Source organism: Galeopterus variegatus, unplaced genomic scaffold (assembly GCF_000696425.1).
Source record: "Galeopterus variegatus unplaced genomic scaffold, G_variegatus-3.0.2 Scaffold294, whole genome shotgun sequence".
NCBI classification, from domain to species: domain Eukaryota; kingdom Metazoa; phylum Chordata; class Mammalia; order Dermoptera; family Cynocephalidae; genus Galeopterus; species Galeopterus variegatus.
The window spans coordinates 406,837-427,787 of record NW_007726405.1 but is presented as its reverse complement, the minus strand read 5'-3'; the positions used below and the strand labels follow the sequence as shown (position 1 = coordinate 427,787).

Sequence of the window (20,951 nt, the reverse complement as noted above, 5' to 3'; positions counted from 1 at the left end):
AGAGCTGTGATAAACATGAGGTTGGAGGTATCTCTTCAACATGATGATTTCCATTCTTTTGGATATATACCCAGCAGTGGAATTGCCAGATCGTGTGGCAGTTCTATCTGAAGTTGTTTAAGAAATCTCCATACCATTTTTTATAATGACTGCACCAATTTATAGTCCCACCAACAGTGTAGGAGGGTTCCCTTTTCTCCACATCCTCTCCAGCATTTGTTGTTCTCCATCTTTTTGATGATAACTAACTGTGGTGAGATGGCATTTTAATGTGGTTTTGATTTGCATTTCCCCAATGCTGTATGTTTAAAATTTTTGAACCAGAATTTAAAATTTTTCCCTGACTAGGGAGAGGATTGGTCCCAGAAATGAAGACCAGGCTGCTTGAGTAAATGGGTAAATGGTCTCTCTCCTGAGAGGGCAGATGAAGTCTGGAGCCAGGAATTTTGCTATTTCTTGCTGGTCTTTCACTGTTTTGTCTTTGCCCCTATTTTCATCCTTGTAATTTAATTAGACACTTCAGGATTTTGATCACCTAATGTTGATTTTCTTTCAGATGTGAAAGTAAAGAAAGGACTTAAAAATAATAGCAAAGATGCTTTTGAGTCAGAATGCTGCAGCAATCAGATCATTTAATTTGTTTCTCATGGGTAAGTGACACTTTTTACCCTAGATCTTGTAGGAGCAAGCCTGTGATGTTATCATCAGCAAAATCCCTGTTGGAGAGCAGCAAACTGATTTCCCTGACTGGAGGACCCAGTATCAGCCTGCCCAATGTCAGGAGTTAAACAGAAAGTAGATAGGAAGCCTGTGCTTGTGGTTTAGATTCAATGTGGATTTCTGCCCTAACTGCTGATTTTAGGAAAATAAACCAATAAACAAGAGTGACATAAGGCTCAGTAATGATGGGGAATATTTTCATGTATAATTTGAAGAGAGATTTCTCTTTTGGGAGGGGCAGCAAGCTGGTACAGGATGAAGAGTGACTTAATACTCTCATTCTAATCCAGGGTCGAATTATCACCCTACTCCTGTATTTAGGAAGAGACCAAACCCCCTATCTCCTACCACATCCATCAGACTGAAAAGTCATCCCTGAACTTTGGTTTCTGCACTTCATTTGCTATTGATTTTTCTCCACATTCCTATTCATTTATGCCTTTTCACTACCTTTGTCTTGATTCTATTTCACTACCACTGTGTCATCTGTTCCATAGTTTATCAGTAGGGGATCCATGAGTGAGACAGTTCTCTCGGCAAAGGACCATCCATGCACTGGATGATGTATAGAATCCTTGGTCTCCATCTATAAAAATGTCAGTAACCCCCTAAAGTCATTGTGACACCCAGCAAACAAATGCTCCCACATATCTGCACCTACCCCGAGCGGATGAGGCTCACCAATCCCAATCACAAACACCCTTTCTTCCTCTACCACCCATGGTAAATATCTTTACCTTTAAAGTTTATTAATTAGCAATGCACTTTTTCATATTCCGAGAATATTTCCAGATAGATAACTCTTTCTAAGGACACTTCTTCAACCAGCCCAACCCTTGTTGTTAGTGTCAGCTCCCAAGTGGGTCTTATTTTTGGATCCATTCCCACTCAGGACATAATTCTTGGATGATGTGCTGGTGGGACCAGTGTCGACTAAGAGCCATTTACTTGAGCTTTATATTTTATTTTTTAGCACAAGAAAATATCAATCCAATTTTAATACATGTGTGTAAAAGAATCCCAGACTTAGAGTGATAATTATAAGTTGAGCCCAGAGAAAACTTTCTTGCTTCTCTAATGTGTTTTTCTTCCTCCTAGTGTACATCAGCCTAGTTTTTGGTATTTCACCTGCTTTGACTGGTAAGAGATTTTCTTGGCTTGACTAAATTTTTTCTAAAGGTCAAAGGATTGGAGTGTCGATTCAGAAGTATAAAATATGGGAAATTTGATTTCTGATCTCAGCCCAGTTGCCTATTTCATTAGAATCCTTTCTCTGTAAAAGCAGCTAAAATTAGCTAGCTTTGGTTTTCACGTTTGCCACACAAAATTGTTATAAGAAATTAAGTCAAGGATGATTTAAAAACCCATTGAAATAATATTCAAATGCTTACTATTCTCAGTAATAGAAGAATGAAGAAACACAGGCTATGCCAAACAAAATATGATCCAGACATAATTTCTCTTTATTTATATTCTTCCACCTGTTGGTTTCAGATAAAATGATAACACTTTTTTAACTGAACTTCTTATCTACATATATAAATCTGTCCACAAAACTTCATTAAGCATTAAATATGTGCCCAGCCTTGTAATAAGCATTGGGGCATGAAGAGTTGGCAACCAAGAAGCAAAGGCCTTGGTCCTAACCACAGGAAACTTGGGTGATCTTTAGAAACATAACCATATAGGGCCAGCAACGTTGCTCACTTGGGAGAGCGTGGTGCTGATAACACAAAGTCAAGGGTTAAGATCCCCTTACCAGGTCATCTTAAAAAAAAAAAAAAAAACGAAACGTAACCATATAATGCAGGATTTGACAAGTGTAGCTTCAGAGTCTCACTTGCCACTGCCACTTCCCAACTGTGTAACATTGTATAACTTAGTTTCACGGTCTGTAAAATGGATCTATTAATAGTACCTACTTCAGCATTGTTGTGGGGCTTAAATGCTTAGAAAGGGCCAGTCTGAGCACACATTGTATCCCCTCCTCTTGGTGAAGGGGAGAGTAAGTGCAGTGAAGAATCCAGAGAAAGGAAAGCCTACAGCAGGCTGAGCAGCTTACGGAGAACTTCATGGAGGAGTTGCAAGCTGAATTGGCAGAATGGGGTGGGCAGGGAGGCTGCATGGGGGAGGAGGAGGGGAAGCACTCCCTGTGGCCCACAGTAACCTGGACTATTTTGGTCTAATGAGCCATGTAGACTCAATGATAATTGGAGAAGTCCTCTGTCCAAATTCTGTTTATGCAATGCTGAGTTCCTGTTTCCCAAACTTGCCTGCCTAACAATGTGTGTATCTCATTAATTGACTGCATTAGTTCATTTCCCATGTCTGGAAGATTTCCTGTGTTTCTAAGACCCCAGGGCTCTCCAGAGAGCTTCTCTGGGCCCTAGATCCCTCTGGGCCTTAGATCCCAAGGGACAGATTGGATAGTGGCCAGAATACAACCTTGGGTTCCAAATTTTAATTCTTTTTTTTCCCCCTCCTGTTCTCTTTAGATTTTTCAGTTGAACCTTGCATTTTAAATATGACATTACGAAATTTCCGGTCAATCTTGTCATGGGAACTGAGAAACCATTCCACTGTACCAACTCACTATACATTATGGTACACAGTCATGAGGTTGGTTTGACATTTTGTTTTTCTCTTGCTAAATATATTATACTTCTATATAAAGGAAGTGGGGGGGGCCGGCCCGGTGGCACACTGCTACAGTGCGCCGCTTGGGAGCGCGGCGACACTCCCGCCAAGGGTTCGGATCCCACATACAGACCGGCCGCTCACTGGCTGAGCGAGGTGCAGGCGCAACACCGAGGGTTGCGATCCCGTTGCCGGTACGGGCGCAACACTGAGGGTTGCAATCCGTTGCCGGTCACGAAAAAAAACAAAAAGGAAAAATAAATAAATAAATAAATAAAAATAATAAAAAAAATAAAGGAAGTGGGGGAAGAGGGATCTTATATTCTCTCTCTCTCTTTTTTTTTTCTTTCTTTTTTTATTGAGACCCTTAAAAGGCCTTAAACAGAAAAAAATTATATTAAGTGAAATAAGTCAAGCACAGAAAGAGAAATACCACATGTTCTCACTTATTTGTGGGAGCTAAAAATAAATAAATAAATACACAAACAAATGGGGGTGGGGGCAGGGAAGAAGACGCAACAATCACAATTCCTTGAACTTGTTAAGACAAGTTAACAGATATGATATTGATGGGTGGGGGGGAGAGGGAGAGGGGAGGGAGGAATCGGTAAAGGGACATGAAAATCAACTACATTGTGTATTGATAAAATAAAATAAACAAATAAATAAAGGCCTTAAACAAAGTACTCATCTATTTTTAAATTAAATTGAATACTTTAATAATCCAAAGCTATTTTTGACAAAGCCTGTGTTTATAATTAAAGCCAATTTCTATAGGTCAAAGCCTCTTGAGAAAAATAGTGATTGAGTATGGTTTTATAATGATTTCTCTAGTTCAGTCAGTCTGAATGTTTAAAAGACCTATATTTTCTGAGGCCAGGAGCCCAAAAGTCTGTTGATCGTATTGATGGTTCACTTTTCTTTATTCTGGTAGGACATCAGAAAGCTACCTGGCCCAGTCTAGGACAGGCCTGGGTCCAAAGTCTGGTTTGGTCACTAACCAGCTTGACACTTGGCGGAGAGCTCAGCCTTTCTGAGTTAATGCCTCCACTTAGGGGTTGCTACAAGGATTAATTGCATAATGAATGGAACCTGCTTTGGCTCTCTTCTTCCCACATTTAACAATCACTTTCCTAAGTCACTGCTTTGACCCAGCTGCCCCTTGGAATGCCCTTTTGTTGCTGTTGCTGTTGTGTGAACCAGTGGAGAACCTCTTGTGAGTTTCCCTTTGGTGCCTGCTAAAGTCTTAAAGTGTCTCTGCATTGAGCAGTCACGTGTTTAACTCACCTGCCTTTCTGAAGCTTGGTAGATTAAATGTCTATGTTGTCTGTAAAATAGCACAGGGCTGACTTAGGACTGGACTGTGTAGTCTTCCGCCAGAGAGGGGAAAGGCATTCATGATTGTCCTGTAGGGAGAGGGAGATCTGGGGCCTCTACCATGGAAGCCTAAGTTTCATTCATTCATTCATCTAGCAAAAATTTACTGAGCACCTACTATATGCCAGGGGGTCCAACCATGAGCCAAAGTCACTGCCCTGTCAGAGCAAACATTCCAAAAGTAGGCTGGAAAATCAATAAACAAATAAAGATATAATGTGGCAGGTGGAGGTAAATCCCATGAAGAAAAATAAAGGAGGGTAAGAAGGACTGAGAGTGCAGGGGTGAGGAGGGTGTAAGGTGTTCCATTTTAAATAAAGTGGTCAGGGAAGATGATTTGATACAGTGATATCTGAGCAGAAACCTAAAGAAAATGAGGAAGTGAGGTGTACCGAAAACAGATTCTCATTACATACATGGTAAAGTTTTCCCTTTTCCATTTCTTTTCTTTCCAAAGTAGACCTGAAGATATGAAGATTGTTGACAACTGTGCAAATATCACGAGATCATTTTGTGACCTAACAGATGAGTGGGAATACATAAGCGAGACCTACATCACCAGACTCATAGGATTCAGAGGGAACACAGCGGTGGTCTCTTGCAGCCACAGTTTCCATCTGGCTGTGGACAGTGAGTCTGCTTGTTTCTCGACTTTGTCCTTTTTGTCAAGGCTGCCACTGTTTGCTCTGCCATGAGATAGGGAGGCCAGTAAAAGTACTTTAGACTCTGGGCTGATCTCACCTCCTGGTCCTGCTCCTTCCTTGCTCTGTAACTGTGGACTAGTTACTTTGCTTCTCTGAGCAACAGGGGGTTTTGGGGTTTTTTTTGTTTTGTTTTTTTTTTAAAGATGACCGGTAAGGGGATCTTAACCCTGACTTGGTGTTGTCAGCACCACGCTCTCCCAAGTGAGCTAACCGGCCATCCCTATATAGGGATCCAAACCCACGGCCTTGGTGTTATCAGCAGCACACTCTCCCAAGTGAGCTAACCGGCCATCCCTATATAGGGATCCAAACCCACGGCCTTGGTGTTATCAGCAGCACACTCTCCCAAGTGAGCTAACCGGCCATCCCTATATAGGGATCCAAACCCACGGCCTTGGTGTTATCAGCAGCACACTCTCCCAAGTGAGCTAACCGGCCATCCCTATATAGGGATCCAAACCCACGGCCTTGGTGTTATCAGCAGCACACTCTCCCAAGTGAGCCACAGGCCGGCCCTTGAGCCTCAGTTTTTTATCTGAAAAGTGGAACAACAATCTGTACTTTGCAAGTGACTACTCAATGACTGTATTAAGTAGGCATTGAGGCAGTTGTAGCTGCTATTTTTGTTTCACAGCCTGTCATGAAGTGGGAAGCTGGGTACAAGTAGCTTGTATCTAAGCTGGTACAGCTCTTTGGGCCAGTGTTTTACTTAACACAGCAACTGTACCTCCAGATTGTAACGCAATAGCTCTTGAACATGTGAACACCCTGGTGTGTGTGCCCCTGGGACCCAAAGCTCAGAGGACAAGACTGGAGCCTAAAAGTGAGCCTGCCCCTTCTTTCTTTCCCTGGGACTGGAGCCAGCTCCCTAAGGTACTTGCATTAACAGCCTCAGCCCTGTTACTTTTTCAGTTTCTCAGTTTACAGCATGGTTTCCAAGAAAACAATTTGGTTTCAGCTCCCTGTTACAGGCTTTGTGGGAGTGCACACATACCGGCTTAGTAAAGCGATAGTGATGACTGAGTGGCAAACGATTGAGATGACTGTGGCAAACAATTGAGATATGAGACTTGCTGGAATTGTTTGCATGTTTACACATGTGTATAAACAGACAGATCTGTGTGTGCACACATAGAAAAGAATGAAAAGCACAAGTTACAGATCGTGGTATTTGGTTAATTAAAGAATGCACATTAAAGTAATAATGAGATATTTTTCATGACTAGAATGATAAATATGAAAAAATACATAGATGACCCAAGTTTAGAGGGAATACAAAGATTATGCTTTGGCACAGTCTTTCTGAAGGTATTTGGCAGTATGTATTAAAAACCTTAACACGGGCCGGCCCGATGGTGCACTCAGTAGAGTGCGGCGCTTGGGAGTGCGGCAGCACTCCCGCCGAGGGGTCGGATCCCACATACAGACCGGTTCCCGCTGGGTTCGGATCCCATATAAAGATCGGTCCGCTCACTGGTTGAGTGTGGTGCGGGCACGACACTGAGGGTTGCAATCCCATTACCGGTCATGAAAAAAGACAAAAAGATAAAAAAAAAAAAAACAACCTTAACACGTGCCTCCTCTAATCCAGAATTCCTCTTTAGTAATTTGTCCTAAAGAAATTCTTAAGAAAAATGCAGATTTAGACCCAAGAATACTCAATGATACATTGATTCTATTCAGAAAAATTAGAGACTATCTACGTGTTCAAAACAGTGAACTAGTGAATCATGGTACAGCCACTTAGTGAAATGGAATTAGCCATAAAAAATTGTGATGTAAATCAGGGATTGGCAGACTTTCTGTAAAAGGCCAAAGAAGAAACATTTTAGATTTTGTGGGCCATTGTGGTCTCTGTCACATTTTACTTCTTTTTCTTTTTTAACAACCCTTTAAAAAATAAAAGCCATTTTAAATTTGCAGGTTGTACAAAAGTCCACAACCCATGGGTCATAGTTTGCCAGCCCTTGCTGCAGATATATATATATTAATATGCTTATGAACTATAGTTAAGTAAAAATTATAACATGCAAAACAATGTGGGTTAGAATGATTTCCTTTTAGTTTATATATACATATACACACACATGCACACACACTACTTTAGTTTATATATGTGTATACTTCCAAAAACTCATGGAAAAATGGAATTAAAAGATAATATGAATCTTTCCATGAACTTTTTGAAGTACCCTCGTATGTATATATTTACACAAATGACATAGACAAAAAATGGTTAACCACATCCAGAGACAATTGCCCATCTGTATTTTCTGATACTTCTACAATGATTATGTATTATTATTTTAAGATGAAATCATTTTTAATTTTGTGTTTAGAATACAGCCTGAAAGTTGGGAGAGTTACTGACTTTCATTCCAGAATCTGTCCTTGACTTCCTGTGGTAATGTTAAACAAATCACTTCACTTTTATTATTCTCAGTTTTTTACCAATAAAATAAAAACAATCCATGCTGCAACTAGGATCTTAGGCAGACTAAAAGGAAAATAGCTGTCTTTAAAAGAAGTAAGATTATATGATGACAATTGGAGGTGTTATTGCTATGTGATCATTAACTGACATCGGAACTTGTTTCTGACTTTGTTTCCTACACAGTGTCTCTTGAACCACCAGACTTTGAGATTGTTGGTTTTACAGACCACATAAATGTGATAGTGAAATTTCCAGTGATCCTTAGGGAAGAATTACAGTTTTTTTTATCACTTGTCATTGAAGAACAGTCAGAGAGGCTTGTTAAGAAGGTAAGTGGTCTCTAGTGTTAGCATAAAAACAGTTCTGAGTTGGCAATGGATACACTTGACTCTCTTTTACCAAAAGAAATTTGTAGTTGAATGATTAAAACTAACAAGTCTGGTGACTTTAGGAAAGAAGTCTTATAGTTCATTGATTGTGAAAATATGTTGATCTAACCCCGCAGCTCAGCCTTCTTTAAAAGAATAAGCCACATGCACAACCCCAAGAGACACAGAAGAGAGAGAGATGTGTGGTGTAGACAGGAGAGCAGCCACGTTTCAGCAGGCCAGGGTGAGATTTCTCTGAGAGGATGGTTTAGCTGAGCCACACCTGAAAAGCATCTGTCTCTGCCTCTGCAGCCTCACACACAGTTAGGGAAGTGGCTCTTTTCAGCAGTTCTGTCCCCTCCTGATTTCTTCAAAGGACCTAATTGAATGTCAGTAACCTCTGGGTGTCCTGGTATCAGATAGACCTGAACCTTCAACTGCTGTTGTCTTTATCCCTCAGAATGCTAGAATAAGTGGAAATGGACAAACAGCGCTCACCAGTGGGCCCTGCTGTAACAGCAGCTTACATTTGCAGAGCCTTTTGCCAATTATAAAACACTTGCAAGTAAGACCAGCCTACAAGATATCAGGGCAGAGGAGGTACAAAGGCCTTGAGGCTGGAATGGGTCCAGTGGATTTGAGAAACAGCAAAGGAGAGGTGGCTGGAATAAAGTGACCGAGGGAGGGGGATGGCAGAGTTGAGGTCAGAGGGGTAATGGGGCTGATGTTGTAGAGCTCTGTGGGTCTGAGTCTTCTGAGTCCAGTAGAAGCTGCTGGCGGGCCCAAGGTTTAACAGGGCATCTTGGCTGGTGTGTTAAGAAGAGACCAGAGCAGGCAAAGGTGGAATTGGGAGACCAGTTAGGAAACTGTTAGGATGGTAATCACTTACTAGGCAGTAACAAATTATATATGATTATTGCCATTTTTCCTTTAATGTCCACATAGATTATAATCAACACTCAAGTAAAAGGGAGCAGAAATAACGGGGAAAATAAGTTTATGTGGCTCAGGGACTATATTAAGAGTCATTAAATAGCCCGTTTTGATCATGTCTCATTTATGTTCAATCCATGGATTACTGTGTTTTAGATTATTATTACTAAAATAAGAGAGGTGTGCTTATTAGGATACTGAAAACACTGTAAGAGGAAAACTATAGTTAATAGGCAACTTCTTCATTAAAGAAAATTATTCTTTAAATTAAATCAAGGAAAAAAAGAGGTTTTGGTATAATCCAGGCAACAGACAGTGGCGGCTCAGACCACTTGGCAATGGTGGGCTAGTAGGAAGAGATCAAATTGTGCATGTATTTTGCAAGTGGAGCCAGCAGTATTTTCAGATAGATTGGATATGCATTTGCTGTTAATTAAAATGGGGAAGATTATGGATGAAGCAGGTGGGGGTTGGATATGAATAGCTCAGTTTTGCACATGTTAAATTTAACGTGCTTGAAAGGCATCTGGGAGATGCTAGGTAGGAGCTGGATGTACCGAGCATGGAATCCAGGGGAGAGCTCCCAGGTAGGGAGACGTCCTAGGGAGTCACTGGTGTACAAATATTGAATGTCTGAGACCAGATAAGATCACCTGGGAGTGGACACTCAGAGAGGAGAGAAGATGTCCAAAGACAGAGCCCTGGAACATTCCAAAATTTAGAGATGTAGCAAATGAGGAAAAAACGGGAAAATAGACAAGAGGGAGCAGCCAGCATTCTAGGAAGAGAAACAGTTGAGAGTGATGTCCTGGGAGCTGAGAGAAGAAATTTCCAGGAGAGAGTGATGTGCCAAGTCAAATGCTACACACAGGACAAGGCAGTTGAGGAGTATGAGTGGAGGATTGGGTTTAGCAATGTGGTGGTCATTGTGTGCCCTGGATAAGAGTAGTTTTGGTGGAGTCATGGGGCAAAGGCCTGGTTGGAGTGGACTGAAGAAAGAGAGGCAGGAGAAAAATTGGAGACAGTGAGGAGAGTTCATTCTTAAAAGGAGTTTTTCTATAAAAGGAAGGAGGGGTTTATAGACGTGGCAGGAGGGGAAGACGGGGTCAGGAGAGGCCATTTTAAGATGGCAGAAATTATGGCATGTTCATGCGCAGATGGAATGTTCCAGGGGGTATTGTTGGATTGATGGCCTACAGTAGATGAGAGTAGACAGTGTTTTGAAAGCACAGGAAAGGGATGGCCTTGGCTGGGAGCAATGACTGTGCATGCCCAGCTCTGGGCAGAAGTGGAGGGTGCAGTGCAGATGCAATGCATGGTGGGAGCTCCTGCTTGCTCCATAGAATAGGAAGCAAGCGTTGCTGACGTGCTAGAGATCGCTCAATGGCCATGCCAAGGGTGGAGCCCAGGCATCTGGCCCTCAGCCACATTGTGGTCATCTACCGCGAAGCAGGAGCCCTCCGGTCCTGATAAAGTGTCTGCTCCTGTCCCCTATTCTTCTTCTTTACTTATTTGCCATGCACGAGCTTTTAGTTTGTTGGGTTGTATATTTATTTTTTCAATAGCCTCCCTTCCTTCCAAACAGAAACTTGCAGAAAAACATTGTTACAGAAGGCTGTATTTGAACTGTTAGAAATCCTAATTTATAAAACTGCTAATAAGAATGTATTTTGAAAACTGTAAAACAGGATAAAGAAGTTGTTATTCTTGAAAGAAACTTCATATTATCTTTTTAATTCCAAAATGAAATAGAACTACATGGGAAAGGAGAGGCAAGGGGTTTTAAGGGAGAAGACAAAAAACTAGACATCAGCCTCAGTTCTGCCACAGACAAGTTGTGTGACGTTGGAGAAGTTACTTTGCTGCCGATTCCTCATCTGTAGAATGGAGATAATGCCTACTTCGCAGACTGTTTTGAAAGTCAAAATGAGTTAATATGTATGAAAGCACTTTCTCAAGTGTGAAATAAACACATTGTCAAAGAGATAAGATAATCTTGTAAAAATGACATCACAAAGACCCTTATTTCTCTTTGGGGCTTTTTCTCCTCATTTGTAAAATGAAGTTGCTAGGCTAGATTTCGTAGTTTTAAAGTATGTGTGTGTGCATGTGTATAAATACAGACACATGTGGTTTTGTGACAAATTGCTTACCCTAGTGACTTATAAATCTTTTTTCTTGCCAAACCTATGACATTTCTAACCCTATTTAAGATTTGAAGACACATCCCCAAAGAAGTTTTTAGGGCCTGACTAATTTCATACTCAAAGTCTTATTGGTTTTTTGCTTATTTTTACAGCACAAACCCCAAATAACTGAAAACGTAAGTGGAGATTTCAACTATGTCATTGACCAGTTACTTCCAAACACAAACTACTGTGTATCTGTTTATTTTGAGCCTTACGTTTTGGAAACAGAAAAATCTCCCTTAAAATGCACCTTCCTTCAACCTGGCCAGGACTCAGGTATGTTCGTTTTTGGAAATTTATGTTTTTACTCTGAGGGAAAGCCTATTTAAAGAAGAGAATCTAAAATTCATGGGGAATTAAAGGTTTTTCTTCCAATAAAGGCACATCACAGAGAGATTTTTTGTTGGTCAGTCTCTGTTCTCTGGTAGAGTCATTTTTATGTTGTCATTCCACAGGGACACTCAGATATCTACCTTCATAAGGTCAAAAATCTAGAAGTTGAAACGCTTTTATTACATGGAGTCGGGATTAAATTCAGTGCCCTTTGCTTGGTCATTGTTCAGCCCAATGCTGGCAGATGCAGAGTTGCTTAAAGCACCTGCGTTCTGAGACATCAGAGGGGGGAAAATGGATGCGGTGAGGTTGGATGTGGTTCATAGAAGTGGCTTGACTGGCAGGAGCATGGGCTGCGCCTCATAGATGTGAGGGAAGCTTGCTAGTGTGGATGAGATGGTCACTAATGAAAGCCGAAAGGCCTTCTGATGCAAAGCCATCAGAACAGTAAACAGTGTGATGCAGAACCTTCCTCTGTGTGGAGAAATGTGCAGTGAGAACAATCAAGCTTAGGAAACTTCCTGCTGATTATTTTCTCAGGAAGTAGCTAGGTCTCCAACTGTTTTACCAGTAGTGAAAATCTATGAAAAGCTCCCTCAAAGAAACCCTTCTAAATTTCCCAACCACCATGGAAGTTTCTTTAATGTTCTGATTTACCCGAGTAGGATTTATAAGGAAATGACTTTAAGTGATATGGTTATTTGTGAATTTAGTGAGCTACACTAAACAGTGTCTAGCACATAAAAGCACTCGATGTTAGCTACAAGTACGGGGTAGTGTGATTTTATTCTCTAGTGTTCCTCAAGACTGAATGATGCGCAGACTGATTTTAAAGGAAAAAGTATCTCAAACCTTTAGCTTAAGTTACTTTTATAACATCAATTAAATACAAGCAACCTAAAACTGCATACAGATCCTCTATGCCTATAGCTCTTACAAAAATATAAACCCAAAATAAATTTACATATTTATGTTCCAATACCAATTCTGTGACACTAATTAGATGTCCAACAATTCAGTTCATTTCAGACACCAAATACCCGAAGTTACCACAGGCCCTACAGGTTAAGTTCTCAGTCCCACAAGACTGCCCCCACTTCAGATGCCAGCAGCAAGTTTGGGGTCCCTAGGCTACCCACACTTCTATCCAACTTGGCTACAAATTCAGTTCCCACGACCTCCCCTCAGGTTCAATAATTGGCTAAAATGACTCACAAAACTCAGGAAAGTGCTATATTTGTGATTACCATTTTATTATAAAGGATATAAATGAGCAGCCGAATGAAGTGGTATATAGAACAGGGACTGGAAGGGTCCCAAACTCAGGATCTTCTGTCACTGTGTAGTCAAGGTGTGTACCACCCTCCCAGTACATTGAAACATTCACCAAACTGGAAGCTCCCAAGCCTTAGCAGTTTTTATTGTATTTTATTATGAAAATGTGATTGATTAAATGATTGACAACAGGGTTGGGCTCAGTCTCCAGCTCCTCTCCCCTTCCTGGAGGTCAGGAGGTGGGGCTGGAAGTTTCAACCATCTGATCATGTGGTTGGTTTTTCTAGTGACCAGCCCTCATCCTGAAGCTATCTGACCACATATAAAGAGTCACCTCATTAGCATAAATTCAGATATGGTCCCCCAAAGGGGCTCATTATGAGTAGCAAAAGACATTCCTATCACTCAGGAAATTCCACAGGTTCTTCAAGCTCTGTGCCAGGAACCATGTTGTTCATGCAACAGCATGCTGTCAGGTCATTTCATCTTTACCTGGTGTGACCATATTATGTTGCATATTAAGTCAGCCTCCATTCTTTTATCATTATCCAAGACAGTTAAAGCACAGGTATCCCTAGCTGTCCAAATACTTGATGTCTGGATTCTTGTCAGGAACTAAATAAGTTCAGATAATGTGTCTCTCACTAGCCATTTGACATCTGAACTATCCTCGACTAACCAAACTCAGGAACCAGACAGGTTTGGATGACGAGGGGTCTTTGAAGTGTAGGCTGCAACCAGCATTAACTCACTGAGACTCAGCAGTAAACACACTGTATTAGTCTGTTTTTGTGTTACTATAATAGAAGTACCTGAGACTGGGTAACTTATAAAGAACAGAGGTTTATTTGGCTTACAATTCTGGGACAGCTGCATCTGGCATGGGCCTCAGGCTGCTTCTACTCATGGTGGAAAGTGGCAGGCATCTGGTGGGTACAAGCAGATCACATGGTGAGAGGAAGCAAGAGAGCAAGATAGGAGGTGCCAGGGTCTTTTAAACAACCAGCTCTCGCGGGATCTTGTAGAGCAAGAACTCACTCATTACTTCCCCCACCTAGGGAGAGCATTAATCCATTCATGAGGGATCCACCCCCATGACTCAATCCGTTTCCAACACTGCCACATTGAGGATCACATTTCCACGTGAGTTCTGGGAGAACAAAACATCCAAACTTCATCACATGCAATCTCAGGACAGACTGATAATGGGAGGATTTTAGCCCACAGATCTAGAGAAACACCTTCCCCTTGTCAAGCCCTAAGTTAATTGATTGGCTCTTTTAGTAAGGCTCTATTCATGTATCTGACAAATATTTATTGGGGGTCTACTATGAGCCAGATTGTCTTCTGGATATAGCAGTGAACAAAATAGATAAAAATTCTTGATCTCGTGGAGCTGACTTTGCAGTAGGAGATAGAATAACAAGATAAAGAAAATAAAATATATAGTTCGTTAAGTGACAGTAAGTACTGTGGAGAAAAATTGAGCAGGAAGGGAGACTAGGGGAATGTCAGGTGGAGGGGTGGCTCGCTATTTTAAATAGGGTGGTGTCTTGGTTCCTATAAGCAGAGCCTGGGATGGGAATTCTTGTTCAAGTATGATTTATTAGTGAGGAGGAGGGGGTCTCAGGAGAAGAGAAATGAGGGAACAGATAGGGATGGATGGGGAGAGAGAATTTAACTAGGCAAGCATGTGTTCTGACTGAGCCTAACTTGAGTCTGATCCCAGTGTGTTCTCTGGAGCATGACCCGTATCCTCAAGTCAGTCAGTTGGTCAGTCGCTTTGCTGGTGTGATTGTGGTGTAGCCTTCAGGTGAGGCAGCCCCACCTTGGCCAAGGGCAGTTCCTTAGAGAAGGATCAGCTCTGAGATGTATCAGCCATTACGCATGGCAGCCCTGGGGGGTACATGTTGACTGGTAAAGGGGACATGGGCAGGACACCTGCAGCCCCCACCACAGACAGCCAGAGAGGGCCTTTCTGAGAAAGTAGCATCTGGGTAACCACCCATGGGATCTGTGGTAATCAGAATAATGGTTCCCCAACGATGTCTACATCCTAACCCGCATATATGAACATGCTACCTTCCATGGCAAAAGGAAGTTGTGATTTGCAGTTGTGATTAAATTAAGGATCTTGAGATGGGAAAATTATCCTGGGTCATTCAGGTGGGCCCAATGTAAGCACAAGGGTCCTTATAAGGGAAGGAAGGAAGCAGGAGACTCAGAGTCACAGAAGGAGCTGTGACAGCAGAAGTAGAGGTCAGAGAGGGAGAGGCTCAGAGATGCTGTTAACACTGGCTTTAAGGATGAAGGAAGGGGCCACGAGCTGAGGGATGCAAGCAGCCTCTAGAAGCTGGGAAAGGCAAGGAAATGGCTTTTCCCCTAAAGCCTCCAGAAGGAAGGCAGTCCTGCCAATGCCTTGATTTTCATCCTAGTGAAACAGATTTTGGACCTTTGACCTCCAGAAACTGTTAAATAATATATTTGTGTTGTTTTATGCCACTAACTTTGTGGTCATTTGTTACAGTAGTAATAGAAATGAAGACAAGAGGTGAAGGAGTGAGTCTGCAGACACATCAGGGGAGAGAGTTCCATGTGGAGGATCCAGCAAGTTTAAGCCTGAGGCAGGGTTATGCCTGACATGGTATGGCAGGAGTGAACTGAGCAAGGGAAGAATAGTAACAATTTAGGTCCGAAAAAGGTGGAGGACCCTAGGTGATGTGTAGGACCTTAGAAGCCATTGAGAGATGAGGACCCCTCAGAGGGTTTTGGGCAGGTTGGCTCCTCGCAATCTGACTTAGGAGCATCTGGATGCCACCAGATGGGAGCCAGGCAACTGCTGGGCTGATATCACAGTAATCCAGGTGGCAGGGGGGGTGGTGCCTGGTCCAGAGGGGCAAGCAGGGGAGGAACTCAAGAGACTGATGTTAATCATCATCAATCTTTTGACAACGTTCTTTTTCTTTTTCATTAAAGATACTAGTAATCAGATATTACCTGCCCTTATTGGTCAGCTCAGCCCTCTGCTTGTGAGGTTTCTTATGTTTTGCTTAAAAAGTCTTAACAGTGAATCCAAAGAAAGACAGGTTCATCCAAGGCCAAATTTTGAAGGCACAACCTGGTCTACCTTCCCAAGATGGGTTGATTAATAGCAGTAACACCCAATTACAACTTCTCCTTCTGAGTTGAAACATTGCCAGGATTCCTATTTTCAAATAGAAATATTTAAAAATAGTATGCATGCATAATTTGTCATGACCCCAAGAGACACTTGTATTTTTTAGATTATCATCAAGGTAAAAACTAACAAAAAACTTAAGTTCTCATTAAGAAGTCTCAGACTCATGAGAATACCCCAAATTGAGCAGTATTGTTCTAGCATATTAACTGCAATTTGCATAATTTGGTTTGTAGGATGTCCTATTAAATAGATGACACACGGTCCTTTGTAGCTATTCTCTAGAAAACCGTGTGGGTCCATGAGTCAGAATCTCAGTATGATGCCATTGCTTCACTAATGAAATCATTTTGGTTGACAGTATGCTTTTCAGAAATGTAAACTCTATACATGTAAGAATTGTGTATCACAAAGGTGTGCCTCTGTGGCTAGATCTGATTCTAGAACTGTCATTGATATGACAATCACTCATTCAGTCTTGATGGGACAGAGAGAGGGTTCATGAATTCTGTGCTAGTAGTGCAAGGATCCCTACTGAGTTTCTTTCTATTCATTCCTTAATCTTCTGAAAGATTTAAAGTACATATCCATTTTTATTTCCTTTTTCCCCTCCTGTATCTATGTTGCCTAAGGCTGTAGTTACAAGATTAATATTAATAAAGGTCTTTCTGGAAGTTGAAGAGAGCCTAAGTTACATAACTACCAATTTCTTTTCAGTCCATTCAGACTTATGGACAAAGTCTATTTTCAATCAGAAAGTTGAAGTTTTGCAAAAGGAATTTTGACAAGAAGCTAAGGGGAACTTGTACTAGCACAAGGCAAGTTCTGCAGAGCCCTGATTTGGAGCCCTGGCATGGCCAAAGTCCAGCCCCAGAACGACCTCGTTGTTTTTTCCAGACAGATTCTTGTTCCCCCTTCTTCCTGCCTGTGGTGCATACCAAGCATTTGAGATGTGGCTCATATGATTGAGAAATCAACTTTTTAATTCTACTTAATTTTGATTGTTTAAATTTAAACAGCCACAGTCAGTGGCTACTTGAACAGTCCAGTTATAGAACATAACGTGGAAGAAATTTTACTTTTTTTTTTTTATTTTTATTTTTTCCTTTTTGTCTTTTTTCGTGACCGGTAATGGGATCGCAACCCTTGGTGTCGCGCCCGCACCGCGCTCAACCAGTGAGCGGACCTGTCTCTATATGGGATCCGAACCCTCGGTGGGAGCGCCGCCACGCTCCCAAGCGCTGCAGTCTACCGAGTGCGCCACCGGGCCAGCCCTGCTTTTAAAAGCTAAAGCTATCTTATTGTTTAAAAAATACACACTTGGATTCCTCTCACTTCTTTAGTATTTAGCAATATAAAACTATTTCTGTAAACTTTTGCTTCCTTGATATTACCTTCTAACACCAGACCAATGTGCATTTATTTGCATCTGTATTTGTTTATTGGATTTCTTTTGAAATAAAGCATTTAATTTTCTTCAACAGAATCTGCCAAAATAGGAGGAATAATTACTGTGTTTTTGATAGTAGCGGTCTTCATAAGCACCATAATAATACTGAAGTGGATTGGTTATATATGCTTAAGAAAAAATTTACCCAAAGTCTTGGTATGTAGTTTTTTAAAATTTTCTATCTTCATTTTTTATTTTAAGAATTTTTATTATATACTCAAATATTTTCACAGAAGAAAATCTCATTTTCTAAAAATACCAATGTGTTTTATCACTGGGGTTCTTTTCCATCCCTACAGGTATATATTTTGCAGTTATAAGTGCATTCTATGTTTCCTTTTTATACTTTGTCTACCTGTTTTTCATAAAGATCACATAGAATTCCATTATTATTAAGGTATCATTTTTCACTTAATCATTTCCCAGCTATAGGATATTTGGGTTGATTTCCTTTTCATTTTTTTCCTTTCTTTTATTTTGTTTCTTTAGCCATTATGAATAGTGCAATGGATATTTTTATATAGATTATCTTTTTTATTTTAGATTACTTCAGTGGAACATATACACAAAGTGGATTTATCTTATAAAAAGATTTTGAAGAACTGATTTATAGTGCCAGTGATGATGTGTAGGTGTACATATTTCTCCAAAGCTCCGCTGACATTGATTAATCATTTTTACTACTTTTGTTCATTATTGTGTGTATAATGGTTACCCTGTAGTTGTTTTCATTTGTGTTACTTTCATTATTAGTGAAAACAACTGTTTGCTTGTCTTTTTTCTTCTCTGTGCTTCTGCTGAGAGCCTTTACTCAACTGAGTGTATTAATCTTACATATATATTTTTTGTATTCTCACAAAAAAAGAATTTTTAAAAAATTTTTGGCCACAAAACAAGTCTTAATATATTTTAAAATACTAAGATCATAGAAAATATGCTCTCTGACCACAATAACAAAAGGAAATTTAGAAAATTCACAAATATGTGGAAATTAAACATTCTACTAAATAAACAATGGGTAAAAAGAAAAATCACAGAGAAATTAGAGAGTACTTTGAGTTAAAAATCAAAGTACAACATATCAAAATTTATAGGATGCAGGGCTCATGAAGTGCTTAGAGGAAAAATTATACTTGTAAACACCTATATTAGAAATAAGAAAAATCTCAAATCAGAAATGTAAACTTCTACCTTAAGAAAATAGAAAAAGAAGAGCAAACTAAACCAAAAGACATAAGGAGGAAAAGACAAAGATTGCAACAGAAATATATCAAATGGGAGGCCAGCCCATGGCTCACTCGGCAGAGTGTGGTGCTGATAACACCAAGGCCACAGGTTCAGATCCTATATAGAGACAAAGATTGCAACAGAAATATATCAAATGGGAGGCCAGCCCGTGGCTCACTCGGCAGAGTGTGGTGCTGATAACACCAAGGCCACAGGTTCAGATCCTATATAGGGATGGCCGGTTTGCTCACTGGCTGAGCATGGTGTTGACAACACCAAGCCAAGGGTTGAGATCCCCTTACCGGTCATCTTTAAAAAAGAAAAAAAAGAAATATATCAAATGGGGAATTAAAAAACAATAGAGAAAATCAACAAAACCAAATGTTGATTCTTTAAAAAGATCAACAAAATTTGCGAACCTTTATCTAAGCTGCCCAAGAAAAAAAGAGAGAAGACCAAAATTACTAAAATCAGAAATAAAGCAGGGGCATTATGTCATAGGTCATTGTCATTATAGATTTTAGTGGTAAGGTTTAGTTTCTTTCTCTTTCTTGTTTGCATTTTTGTTCTGCCATGGGTTTTGTTCTTTCTTGTATGTTTGTGGTAGTGATTGTAGTAATTATCATTTTTCGGATTCCAGATGCAGGACTTCCTTGAGGATTTCTTGGAGGGCTGGTGATGTGGTGGCAAACTCCTGCAGTTTTTGTTTGTCTTGACAATACACTGTTTTTCCATCATTTCTGAAGGATAGCCTTGCATGGTATAGTATTCTTGACTGGCAGTTTTTTTATTTTAGTATTTTGAATATATCATCTCATTTTCTTCTAGCCTGTAGAGTTTCTGTTGAGAAGTCTGCTGTTAGTCTGATAGGGGCTCCCTTAAAGGCGACTTGACCTTTTCTCTTGCTTCTTTTAAGATTCACTCTTTGTCTTTGAGCTTTGCTGGTTTGACTATAATTTGTCTTGGAGAGGATCTTTTTGGGTTGAATCTGTTTGGGGATCTTTGAGCCTCCTGGATGTGAAGGCCCATGTCTCTCCCTATACTTGGGAAGTTGTACATTATTATTTCACTGAATAGGTTTTACATGCCTTTTCCTTTCTCCTCCACTTCTGGAATACCCATGATTCAAATGTTTATGTGCTTTAGGTTGTCTGCTAGCTCCCTTAGGTTTTATTCATTTTTAAAAATTCTTTTTTCCTTTTTTTTTTGGTCTGCCTGGGTTATTTCAAAAAGACTATCTTCAAGATCAGAAATTCTTTCTTCTGCTTGTTCTAGCCTGCTGCTTAAGCTATTGACTGTGTTTTTCATTTCCTTGAGTGAATCTTTCAATTCCATGAGTTCTGCTATATTCTTTTTCTTTTTTTATTTTTTATTTTTTGGTTGCTGGCCAGTATGGGGATCCAAACCTTGACCTTGGTGTTACCAACACTGTGCTCTAACCAAGTGAGCTAACCAGCCTGCTACATTCTTTTTTAAGGTATTAATCTCTTTGTAAATTTCCTTCCTTCATATCCTGGATTTTTTTTTTCCTCATTTCATTGTGTTGTCTGAGTCTTCTTGGATCTCAGTGAGTTTCCTTAAGATTGTTGCTCAGAATTCCTTTTCAGTCATTTCAAGAGTTTCCTGCTCTGTAGGGTCTGGTGTTTGAGAATTACTGTATTCTTTTAGTGGTGTCATATTTTCTTGGATTTTCATATTTCTAGTATCTCTGCATTGATGTCTGGTCATCTGGTAGAGCAGTTGATTTTTCTATTCCTCTGGGGTGGGCTTTGAGGAAAGAGACATACTCTTCTTTTTCTGGTGTCCACTGGTGACTCTCCTTGTGTCAGTGCAGTCAAGTGTCTAGTGGGCTGCACAGTGGCTGTGGCATTGAGCTGCTTTTTCAGCAGCCATGGCTGTGGCAGTGGCTGTGGGGGCTACCCACGCAGAAGTGGTATTTTCAGCATGCTCCTGCCTATCACCCCAAGCATGCTCTCTTGCCTGATTCTGGGCAGAGGGGCTAATCTTACATGTTTCTAAAACCTTTTCTTGTCTTTGGACTCAACTACTCTTGCCCACTGTTATCATTTTCTCTACCCCATTGCTTTCTTTTTATGTTTTGTAATATTTCATTCAGAAATGATGTG

At 40.5% G+C, this 20,951-nt stretch overlaps 1 protein-coding gene across 1 annotated transcript; it reads left to right on the top strand.

The window, feature by feature from the left end:
- The first annotated feature begins 502 nt into the window (after positions 1–502).
- On the top strand, positions 503–18,360 carry IFNAR2 (interferon (alpha, beta and omega) receptor 2). Its single transcript, XM_008567122.1, has 8 exons — positions 503–650; positions 1,819–1,860; positions 3,216–3,339; positions 5,195–5,364; positions 8,056–8,201; positions 11,473–11,638; positions 17,633–17,754; positions 18,142–18,360. Exons 1-8 carry the CDS (start codon positions 596–598, stop codon positions 18,202–18,204), a joined length of 888 nt encoding a protein of 295 aa, XP_008565344.1. The 5' UTR covers positions 503–595; the 3' UTR covers positions 18,205–18,360.
- The last annotated feature ends 2,591 nt before the right edge of the window (positions 18,361–20,951 follow it).